This window comes from Stegodyphus dumicola, chromosome 9 (assembly GCF_044657685.1).
Source record: "Stegodyphus dumicola isolate Sdum_Otavi_A_Nest chromosome 9, ASM4465768v1".
Lineage (NCBI taxonomy): Eukaryota > Metazoa > Arthropoda > Arachnida > Araneae > Eresidae > Stegodyphus > Stegodyphus dumicola.
The window spans coordinates 71314862-71327779 of NC_140776.1; the positions used below are offsets into that span (position 1 = coordinate 71314862).

The 12918-nt window shown below is 30.2% G+C and overlaps 1 protein-coding gene across 6 annotated transcripts in view; it reads right to left on the minus strand.

Moving 5' to 3' along the window:
• Positions 1-568: 568 nt before the first annotated feature.
• Positions 569-12918, minus strand: part of LOC118199241 (clavesin-1-like) — a 69841-nt gene continuing 57491 nt past the window's right edge. For all 6 annotated transcript variants that reach the window (XM_035371047.2, XM_035371043.2, XM_035371046.2 and 3 more), the window contains 3 exons: positions 9737-9930; positions 4357-4467; positions 569-989 (listed from right to left, as the gene is read on the minus strand). In XM_035371047.2, coding sequence (XP_035226938.1) covers positions 816-989; positions 4357-4467; positions 9737-9930 — 479 coding nt within the window. In that variant the 3' untranslated portion in view covers positions 569-815. The remainder of the gene's footprint in view (positions 990-4356; positions 4468-9736; positions 9931-12918) is intronic.

Genomic DNA, 12918 nt, shown 5'->3' on the forward strand with positions numbered 1-12918 from the left:
TTATCTGTTATTCTGTTCAATTCTGTTATTATTGTTTCATTCTATTTATTTATTCTGTTATTTCAAATAAAGGGCTTATTCCCGCTCTCCAGCTTTTACCCAAAATCTATTCAACTTTTGATATGAACGTAGGAAGCTTAAATACGGATATAAGAAATGTTGGGGACAAAAAATTTCATCACTCGCAGCCAGACAGACATTATTGTAAAAATAGTAAAAACGCCTTTTGGAGGCCCTAATTTGTACTTATTCATTGAACACTCACTATGGAATGTTTGAACCGAAAATATTATTTCCCTTACCTATATATATATAGATTGACGGAAGGTGAAAGGAAAAGTTGTCCTAATATTTCTATAATTTATTATTTATTCAGCATATTGTATGTTAAATGACCCAGCAATACCTAGAATTTTGATTTCTTTTCTGATATCTAATTTATATTGTAGGAAAGAATAAAATAAATGAAAATTTTAATTATCAACAAAATATGTAAATTCAAATTCTGTAACTAGTAAAAAATGTCTTCTTCAATTTTAAGGTTATTTATTAAATTACAAAGTCATAATTTTTTATCATAATAAAAGATTTTATTATGATCATGTCTTGTTACTATATACATGGCAGATTAAATTATTTCGCCTTTAAATGTCTCTCTTTAGGCACGTATCTGCAGTGATGTTACAGCTGTATTTCTTGTTGTTTTAATATATTTACATAAAGGGCTTGTAATCAAAAGATAAATTACACCATAATTTGAGGTTACTCGAAAGTTTATAAGAATACTGGCACTTTTATATTCAACTACCTAAGTTTCACTTCCTAATTGGAACTGATTCGCCTCGGAGATTAGCTATTTTTTCTGGCTCCATAACATCTTTCAGCCATTTCGTCATGTCATAAGAAATTATATCACCACCATATTTCATGGGCAAAGCAGAACGAGGAAAATACTTCAGAAGTTTTTCTGGACTAGAGTGAAAATGAATCTAAAAATAAATAATCATTTTTAATTCATTGAAAAAAAGCATTAATTAAATTGAATTTGAAAATTAATTAATTGAAAAAGATTTAAAAAATATGTTATTGGCACCACGCCCAAACCACGAATCTACATTTATCTGCAGTTTTAAAAATTTTCTAATGGCATCCAATTCCTTGATTGGTTTCGAAGTTTTATATGGTGCTAAAAGCGAGAAAGCGATGCACACATAAAAAACTTTATGCGGAAACCATTATTATTTTATTTTGGAAAGGAACTTCTTGTATATTGCCCCCAACAACGATTTTTCAGAATTTGAAATTTCCAGCGCGTGGTGACAATTACATAGTCTTTATTTCTTTTTTCGATGACACAAAATCCACATTTCCTATTTGCTTGTATTAATATTAACATTTTCTTCTAAGAAATTATTTCATTTAAAATACCATTTGTTTAATTTATTAGTCAGTTATTTTCTGTCAGTTAAGAATGATTAAACTTCATTTTTAGTCTCTTATTTAATTCACATGCTTCTAATGCTAATTTTATACTGATATATCCAGTTCGTCGTAGCAGAAAGAGTTCATGATATTTCATTACTTTCTGTAATGCAACAACATTTTGTTAAATAGAAAAAAATTATTTCGTTTGTTTAAATACCTTTAAACTTTAAACTTTGCTGCAAGGTGCCGGACAAAATTAACAAAAAAAAAAAAAAAAAAAAAAATCAAAAATCAAATAATTCAAAACATTCAAAATCTATTTCATAATAATCAAATATCATATCGACATTCTTATAAACATTCGTATAGTAAATCTATCAATCAATCGTATATCATATCTATCAATCAATCGTATAGTGGTATAGTACAATTTAACTTTTAAGGTTTGCGTTGTGAGTAACCTATGTAAAAGGAAATATCAATAACTCCAAATTCAATTAAACTCCATGTTTTTTAAAAGTCTCCCGGCTCAAACAAATGGAGGGACATGACAGACCACAGTAAATTATACGCTACATAAATACACAAATGCAATTAAATTTTTAAACACACATTTATTAAATTCTTGACTATTTTATATAATTAAATAATGGATAACTGCTCAGCAATGCATATTTTTTCTAAGCAAAATAACACATAATACTACACCAAATTACAGCTTATATTAATTAAGATTAACATTATCAAATTCTACTGTATCATAAGTGTAACACTAGTATTTTCTCCCATTTCATCTTCTAACTTTAAGTATTTATCATGGTAATTCACTTTAAGAACACTGATAATTTTCACATCGATTAATTAAATTAAGTAATTGCTCAAATTTCAACAAACATTAAAATGACGACTCTTACTTGAGTATTAAGATAATTATTGAAGTAAAGCAAATAAAAAAAAATCACTCACGGGGTGATGTCCAAACTGCAACACTCACTTTACTCGGGAATACTTTCGTATACTGATTTAATAAGGTGATTTGACAGCTCCACAGATCGTCCAGCGTCCAAAGTTTACTCGAGCACCACATTATTCCTGCTGTCCTTTATTCACAAAATCATCGTTAATGGAGGCAGACAGTTCTTGCGAATTTTAAAGATGACTTGGTTGCAACACCATTGAAGCTGTCCTTACAATGAATAAATTCCAGAGCATGGAATGATGAAAAACAAATCGACGCAGGCAGAATAAACAGCAATGCACACCTTAGAAGGGTCCTACACGAGTCTCTTTCATTCTGGAAGCCCCGAAACTCACCATAAGCGTAGAGCACCTTTGGAACAAAATCTAATTAGGAAGTCAAAGCCGGTAAAAACAGGAATACCGCATCAGGATGTCAGGATCACCAAGAGAATCTTCCGAACAATTCTTGGGATAAGAGAAATCGAAATTCTTCTGCTGAGCTCTATGCCTTATGCCAACGCAAATTCTCGCCAGCTAAAAGCCGAGAGAAAAATCATACCCTCTGCCGGCTGTTCACGCGGCTCGCGAGAAGCAAGACCCGAAGGGTCAAGCCCACACCTTTTCTCCTCTTACTCTTCTTGAAAATCAGAATCAGAATGAACTCTAGCCTGGTGCAAGCACCCAGGAAAACTCGGTTTCTCCGCCTCTGTGAGTTCATAGGCTTTCAAAAAAATCATCAAATTAAATCTTACCAATCCCGGAATTTTAAATTATCTAAATTGAGAAAATGACACACCCATGACGAATCAAACACCAGAAAATCTGACAATGCAATCCGAAAAACATCTGCACTCACATAACGTGAGAAAAAAAATAGACCCCCCAACTAACAAGTGAAACTAAGCTTTTACGAAAATCCAATTACCAGCCACCCCCACTGTCTTGAAGTAATAAAACTGCAAACTTACAAAGCGACAGGAAAGCGCTTTCCGTTTCACACGCATTAGCTAAAAGGCGACAATACATACCCTACTACCTTCATTGTTGGAAAGGTCATAAACCAGATGTGTGTCCTCGCAACCGTCTCTCGCCTTTGTACAATTCCCACTCAAGAATAATGAGTTAAATAAAGCCTTAAGAGCTTAAGAATACTTTTTTCCAGATTAAAATACACATGAATACAAATAAAAATATTAGAATAATAATAATTTAAAACACATATTAATAATTTAAATTTGCTACATAACAATTTCGAAAATTTTGCGACTATGTATTATAGAGACTTGGCTAATTACAGCCTTTTTTTAGTTAAAAGTTTTTCAAATTCCTGATTTATTTCATAAAGAGAATTAATTTTTTTTTTTGTGCTTTTAGTTCTTGTCATAGCATTTCTTAAAAAATGCAGCAGCAACAGTATATTTTTGATATCGTTTACAATTACACATTGATTAATACTATTTGTATATATGTTTGAACTGTTTTCGAAAACATAGCTTATAGATTTTAATCGTTTGTTTTATTAAAAAAATTGAAAAGTAGTGCATTGAAGTCTGTAATTAAGATCTTCAAAAATGTAGTTCTAACAGAACAAAACTATAAATTGTATGAAAAATGTCCATTTGAAATGGGAGCAAAGGGGCTTTTTTTAATTTAATGTATGTGCTTTGAAAACATTTATATAAGCACAAATCTTAAACTAACATGAAAGCATAGAACTGGGGTTTAATTGAGAATAAACTTTTTTTTTTTGTTTAATATACTTTTACATGAAATCTTTTCAAATATTTTGGACGTGGAGCAGAGTAAAATGCAATTACAAAAAGGAAATAGTTACAGTACGTAATATCATTTCATAACATTTAGTGTACATAAATGTAACAGTTACAGTACGTAATATAGTACTTCATAACATTTAAAATATATTGATTGAAATGATTTGTTACTTAAATTTAATAAATAAATATTGCCTACCCTTTTCTTTAGCTTCTCTGACAAAAACTGCTTTATGATAAACCATCCAATCTTTGATGTCACAGAGGAGTTTATGATATGAATGCTTATATATCTTGCAGGAGCACACTCCTATTGAAAAACAAAAATCTTCCTTGGAGAAAAACGACATTCAAGTGATTAAGCATGCTATATTATTCTTAAAGTTTAAAATTAATTCTGCTTTTGATACAAAAGGCTTAATCCTATTGAAATATTTTGATATCTCAGACTTTAATTTTTCAAATTAAAATTGAAATAAAAGCTTGAAATTTTAAGTCAAATAATGCACACACATAGTACTGTTCATAGTTACATTATACATAAGCATGAAAACGCTTTTTATAACACGATCGTTCTCTAGGACTCGAAGCCAGGACAAATTACTAGCAGTAAGTAGTTTTAACTATTCAGTCACTGATAGCACAAAAAGTTTGAGAGATTGTTCATAGTTTTCAATTTAGGAAATGAGTGAAGCAAGACAGACTTTTACAGTATCCTAAATTTAATAATTTTAATTAATTTAAGACGGCGGTCATAACTGAGTTCATTTAATTTTATTTGTTATGAAAAATCTTGTAATTAATTCTTGATTTTAAGTAATTTCAATCAATTGCTTTTTATTTAGCATTTTCTGTAAATATTGGAATTAAACTACGCTGTTAATTCAACTATTTCGCTCCATTGCCTTCTTAAACTTTTGAGTGTTTGTTGTAAAGTTTATTTCGTATAGATGGCGCCACCTTCTGATAACATTTTTATCATTTTTCGTTTGAAATATATTATGCCACTGAAATAAAATTTTAGAAGCACTACCTCTTCTATTTTATTCCTAAAAACTTATATTTTTTCATTTGCATTTAAATCAACACTTTGAACGGCATTTATTATTTATTTATTCTCTTTTATATAGTTTCTGCTGTCATTATTGCTGCATATCGTCTTATAGTGCCACTAGATGGCAGCATGTATAGGCTCAATGTTCTTAGGCGGTTCTCGTTCGAATTGCTAAATATTTTAGTGATAACGCAATATAATAAACCCTTTGTAATGAATGCTATCGCTATCACAAATGTTGTCTTCTAACGAAATCAAAGTTTTGCAGGTAAAATGAAATTATAATAAGCATGTTTCTGTGCTATTCAAATCAAAAGTTATTATAATTTCAGAAATACTTTATGAAAAGCAATTTATATTTTTTAACGTAGGACTACATTCCTCAATGACGGTATCAGGAACAAAAAAAATTTTTAGAAGCGAAACATGTTTTAGTAGAACACGTGTCTTCCCAAAACCCGAAAAGTTAAAGTTTTCGTTTAGGGCTCATTTCATAATTAAAGGAAACCATTACAAAACACAAAAAGGAAAAACTGAAAATTGGAATTGTGATTCAGCCACAAAAAGAATCTCATATTTTGATAAAAATACACTGATGATATCCCAAGTGCGTGCGCACTAGCCACATTATAGCACCGTTTAGTTCCAAGGAGGCTAAACTCCTTGTTTAGTTTATGTTGGAGTCGACGGCGACTGCTTGTGGGAGCGACGTACTGATTTTGTTTGTATAAAAATAAATGAGTCGACGGCGACTGCTTGTGGGAGCGACGTACTGATTTTGTTTGTATAAAAATAAATATAAAATGTCGAAAAATAGAGATGCTCTAAAAATAGAGCACAAGAAACATTTAAGAAAGATTTATTGAAAGAAGATAATGAGGAACATTTAGCTGTAAAAGGGAAAGAAGGCAACAAGCTATAGTATGAAAATATTAATAATAAAATAAAATAAGCTGAAGGTACTTCAACTTCTTCTACTGCTGCCAATAATAAACTGGCAAATTTCGGTGTACCTTTCCTAGATTATAGTGGAGAGATTCTTCAACAGGTTTGTAGAATAAAAAACATTAATCAGTTGTGTACACAATATTTTATCAAAAACTTCAAAGATAATAAATTTGGACATGTTTGTGACAGATTGTGGTTTATGAAAAGCATAATGCCGCCTAGTACAAATGAAAAATTCTTAGCTTTGTTGCGAGCGTCGAGAAGAATATACCAATGAATATTATAGACGGTTTAAAATACCAATGTAAAAAGATATGAGAATGAAACCACATTTTATTCTTACTATGTTACCAACCAAATATCCAAGTACTTTAGGTAATTCATATATAGATCTTAGTTTTACAAGAAACTTCAGTGCCAAACTATTGAATTATATTTTTTCTTTTTCGTATCATCGACAAATTTTACATAAAGATTTCGTTACTCCACATTGTATTCATAAATAATGTTAAGAAATAAATAATGAATACATTACTATTAGTTTCCTCTTATTTTTCCTCCAAATTTCCTTAAACATTTATTCTTTAAAGTAAAAAATAACATGTAAAATAAAAAATATACACTTAAAGTCAATGAAATAAAAATTAAGAAACATTAAAAATCTCAAGAACAAGTCCTACGCATCTAAACTCAGCGGCCCTTTGGAACAAATGTAACAGACAGTGTCCCGTCAATCTATTCTTTTTTTTAAAATTTATTTGAGCTTAAGATTTTGATTCATTAATTCATTTCATTGCCATTCGCCACTTCTTTTTTTTTTAGTATTGGAGATATAAGGCAACACTTTTTTCGATTTAATAGAAGAATTTTGCCAAGTATTAAATGTAAGAACAATTCTCGTCATAATCATGAATTTCCTTATGAAATGAATAACAGCAATAATCTTTTTAATATGGCGCCATCTATTGAGCAAAATTCCAAGCAATAAGAGAAGTAATGTAAAAGAAAGAAAAAGTAATGTATATCTTGTTTTTGCCTTGTGTATTCTACCCTTTACATACTTTCCCTAGCTTTTAACACAAGGTTCTGAAAATTTTTATTTAAGTATTCACATAATTTTGCTGTTCCTCAAGGCGTTCAGAAAGCGGGAAAAAGAATATAAAAACTACAGAAGCAGTTTTTAAAACGAAGACTTTGCCGAAACCCCCTCCTCCACCTGATGGTCTCATAGTCACCTAATGGTCTCATCTCATAAATGATAATGAATGGATGTCGTCCGATTGAATGAAAGAGAGGTCGAAATTGTAGGAGCTCGTAGTCTGGTTCCCCCCATCCCTACACAAGAAGTCACCGCTAAGGTTAGACAGCTTGCATAAGCATCTCGCAGAAGATTTAAAAAAAGAAAAAAAAGTCGAAAGTGCAAAACAAGTTCCTGTTACTTGGATAACTTTTGCAACCATTTATACGTATTAATTAATTACATTGTATTTATACGTATTTATTAATTTTATACGTATTAATTAACTGTCCAAAGACTGTCTCCGAAAATTTTATAATGAGTTGTTGTCAGCAAGGCGGTTCCGTTTTACCAGAAAAACAGAGAGCCCTTCCATTTAATGGAACCGGAAAAACAGAGAGGCCTTCCACTGAATACATATGCTCGTGAAAATTTTCTGCATCAGCTTTTATTGATGAAACAATAGGAGTGAGTAGATCCATGAAAATAGGTAAATGGAATGCTCCTGCTCGCTCCTTGCTCGTGGGAAAAGACGATGAAAATTGACGATGGTGACGATCTAAAAGCTGTAGTAGATGACACAGACAGCATTACCAGCAATACTGGATTAGCTGAAGCCTAGGGTATACTGTAAAACAATCATAGAGAACGAGATTCAAGTTACAGGGAAACTGAAATAAAGAAATCGTATTAGATATTGCAATGTTAATTTAACTATTCATTCTAATTGCAATGTAGAATACTTTAAATATCGTTTCATAGTTATCAGTTTCTTATCCAGAACTGCTTTTAATTAGCTATGTTTTTAATGTAACAGCATCTTTTGTAAGTTAAATTATTCGCGTATTTTGTCCCTCTGAGTAAAATTAATAAGAAAATTAAAGGGAGAAAAATACGCGACTAAATACTGTATACGAGTTAATCCTCAGGTTCTGCTGAAACATCTGTTTTTGACTGATGGCTGACAAACTTTACACAAATAAAGTCGTTGTTCACAAATTTGTCTTGAACTCGTTTTAAAGAACAATTTACTCTCGTTTTCAGTTGGACGAAAATGTCCCATCCCACAATTCAATTATCGTCAACCAATTTGCAGCAAAGAAACTGTCACAATTCTGACCTCCCCATTTTATCAGATTTAGCACCTCCATATTATTTTTCCTCTCTTAAAATAAAGCCCGACATAAAAGTATTGGGTCAGTCCATAAATTCGTGCGAATTTTTTGATAAATTTTTAAATAATATAAAAAACACAATTTAACATTTTAATAAATTATATATTTTCCTCCATTATCTACAATGTCTCGCCATCTTACAGGCAGCTTAGAATTTAATGTTTTTCCCAGTGAAAAATTTTATGAGGCACGAAATAAATGAAAATCACTTGGGGCAATATATGAGAAGTAAGCAGGGGTGTGGCAAAAGCTCCCAATTAAATTCACTAAATTTTTGCAGCGTTGTTCGAACCGTATGCGGTCTAGCGTTATCAAGATGAAACAACACTTTCTTGATATTCACCAGTCGTGGGCGTTTTTTAATCAATTCTGAGTTTAGACGGCAAAGTTGTTCACTATAAACTTCTGAATTAATCGTTTGATTTTGTTCTAACAGTTCAAAATGTCCTGAACGGGGTTCATCATCAATGCTGTTTTTTCCAACTTAAATTTTTTTAAACCATTTCTGGGTAGTCCTTACACTAATAATGTGTTCACCATGTACACTATTAATTTTTATCGCTGCAAACCTGGCAGATTCACAACACGAAAATAAAAAATGTCGCACAGCAGTTTGTACTAATTATCTATATTAATCTTCTATGGGTAGTAAAATGCGTTCAATATTTACGAAAGTTGGTGTTGAACTGAATAATATGTTAGTCAAACGATGAAAAGTTTCAACAGGTTCAAAATTGTATTGTTTTAGTAAATGCGTCATTGGGAATTCCACGTAGACTCCGCACGAACTTATTTATTGACAAGTTGTTTTAACGGCACTGACGAGATTCAAAAAAGTAAAGCCAGACACTTAAATAATATTCCAAAAGCTGAGAAGAGAACAAGAAGAAGAAATCACGAGAATCAAGGGGGAGATCAAGCAACTATATTAACGCAACAAACATTACATAGATTTGCAAGAATTACATCCTGAAGGCTATGTGTACTGTTTTCTTCGAGTTTCGTTTTGTATGAATTTATTCTAAAGCTTTGAAAACACACTATTTATTTTAGCGTTAAAAATTGTTCTAAATCTCTCCTGTATTTCCCATGTTCAATATTCTGATGGCAAACAACTCAAGCTGGTGATAATAGTAAGGTTTTAGAAATATCATGAACAGCTTACCTTTCCGCCATAATATAACAAATAAAGGTTTTCGGGTGTACAGTATTTGAGATGCTTGATAGGATTACTCTTAACGTCTGCAATTATCTTAATTCCATTTATCTGCGTCATAGGACTGCGTAAAGATTGCCCAATATAAACAAGTAGTAGACGTTTCAAGGCTTCAACAGAAAGCTCATCAGGATTCCATTTATCTGAAAGAGGAAGTACTTAGCAATCTTCGTTACCAACGCTTTCAAGAAAAGGAGCTAATTATCCTCCACAGGCTCTACAGTTATTAAGCCAAATAGCTAATTAATCACACACATACACACACACACACACACACCAAAAAAAAAAAAAAAAAAGACTGCAAATGAATGTCAAAAAACAGCTACATTCTGCTTAATAAGAGTGAATGTAAATTGTTCACTGACCTTTTACACTACCGCTTAATCCTTTTTATTTCCTTTAAAGTAATGTGAATGGATTTACTATATTTGAATGTGATTATGTTTGGTTTTGCATGTTTAGTGCAGTTACAATGAACCTTTCGTACTATTACATCTGAAAGTGACCAGTATTAAATAACGGGAATCACAGTCATCTTTACGTAAGAACAAAATTATCTGAAACTGTGAATGGACACCTAAAAGAATTCAACATACTTATATAAATAATTTCTAACGTTTAAAAATAATGCATCTCTTTCTGGGAATGTTCTTTTCATAATGAAAGTGTTAGGCAAAAAAATCATTAAATTTATAAAATAATTGATTGAATTACCAACATTCATAGATAACTATATTCAGAATATACATATTTAAAACAATAACACATTTGGGAGGAAGAAATAATACTATCTGCATGGTTCATTGTAATTTTCGCTTTTGTTTCCTGAAAAGCCATTTATTAGAACGTGTTGTCTTTTTAGAAAACACGAGATAATAGGAATAAGAAGCCAATCATTTAGATGGAAGCATCAGTTATAGAATTATCTAACTGAAAGTAAATCTATAATTTTACATTTATACACTCAGTTATCTTGTTTCAAAATCTATTAATCTCCATATTGCGAAAAGTTAAAGTAATCTTTAAGTATGTCATCGTATAATTAAGATGGCCATCCAATAAAATACCCTGCAAAGTTTCTAATTCTTTATACAAGACATTCACTTGTATTTGTTCTTCACGCATTTACATTTATATTTCCAACATTTTACTTCTTTTGACTTTTCAAAAGTTTTTGAAAGCTGATCTTATTAATGTACAAATATTGTTTACAATATATAACAACTGGAATATAGATAAATTCTAATTAATTTAGAAGTTAGAGTTATGATTATAAAATTAAAATTCTTGAAGCTTTTATTCGCTAAAAACTCTATCTACGTCATTAAGCATACGACATTTTATCAAGAACTTCATGTTATTCCTATCAAACCTGAAGCATATGATAACTGAGAGTATAAATCCTATAAATCTTCAAACAGTGTGCATAATCAAGTAATGTACTTTGACTTCATCTATCCTATTAATAATACACACAAGTGCAATATAACTTAATTTATCAAAGAATATTTTATTAAATCACAATCTTAGTTTTCATTATAATTATCGTCTCAAGAAGTTTTTTCTCTTGTAATCAATAAAAATATTCATGCACTAATTTCTAAATAAATGCAATGATTATTGTTAGACAATTACTATTATTAGACAAATATTTTACATACTGCTAAAATGTTTGTCATAATATTTAATTCTGTTGATAGCAATTTAATAATACTTCAGTCTAATAATACTTAAGTACATTTATAGTAATAATGAATCATTGATAGCAATTTATGCTTCAATATCTTTAATTTAAATTTTACATTTATATTAGTAGTTCTGATTTATAGTATTCGTTAGAAAACTGTAAGATTTTGTTTTAATTAATCCAAATATCTTATTACTTTCCCTTTTCTGCGATTTTTACTTTTATCAACTTCCCCCAGAAGGCAAATTAGTTAAATTATAAACAAGCCTTAAACGTTTTTGCGTGTGTTTGGTAGTGTAGGCTAGCATTGACTCTTCTTTTGTTTTTCTGCTGTTGCCAATTTAGCATGCTAGAAAATTTAGTTTTGGTTTTCTGCTTGCAGCTATTTCTTTACGAGCAATTAGTCGAAGGAACGGAGCTTTAGGCCAGCCATCATTAATGTCGTGTTCACTGTTTGATTTAATTTGAAGTTAAACTGTTTGTCTACCAAAATCTAACACAGCGCTTTTTAGAGGTGTTTGCATTATTAGATCGGCGTGTTAATAATAAACAACTTTGTTTTGGGTTTTCAATTGGTTGTGATCAGCATAAGAAGTCGGACAGGAAGGAAAGTCGTCCGGCGATCTTATGTTTGTATTGCTAATTTTCTAATTTAAATTTAATAGCGTTAATTGTATAAAATTAATAAAATAGTTAGTTTTTTTCACTTTGTAATTTGTCAGGGCAATAATGTTAATTTAAATTTTAAAGGAAGAACAATGATTTAATTTTGTGATGATCATACAATAACTCATTTTGATTTTTACCTCTAAATTCATCGAATGAGAACTGATCTCGGATGCTATTATTTTTCTCTGAAAATAATACCTTTTCATTTTCACTTAGAGGTGTTGAATAAAATTTTAATAATTCTTCAATTGTACTTCAATTTTATAATATATAGTACATTTATTTAGATTTTACTTAAAACGATATGTAACTATAACTATTTTGCATCCAATTTTTAAATTAGAATTATCTAACTGGAATTGCTTTTTCATAGAAATATGTGTAGAAAATATGAAAAACATGGCTAGCAATAAAAGTATTTATCATCAATTTGAATTTAAAATACATTTATTGAAACCTTAAATTATTGTTCAGTGATTATTAAATTAACAAATTTCACTTAAAAATTATAGAATTGGTTGGACGTTTATTTTTTTGCTTTTTTGCAAACATTAATTATCGTTAGAAATAGAAAAAAGCATAGGCGTTTTCTCCTTTCAAGGTTGCTGAAAATTAATTGCATGAGATAAAAATTCATTGATTGTTAGTTCAAGTTCAAATGTTGGTTTCATTTACATATTTTTCTGATATCAAGTTTGTCTAATCATTCCATTTAATATTTTTAGCTTTAAAATTTCCATATAAAATATTTATCGTTTCTTAAAACTCTTTTAAG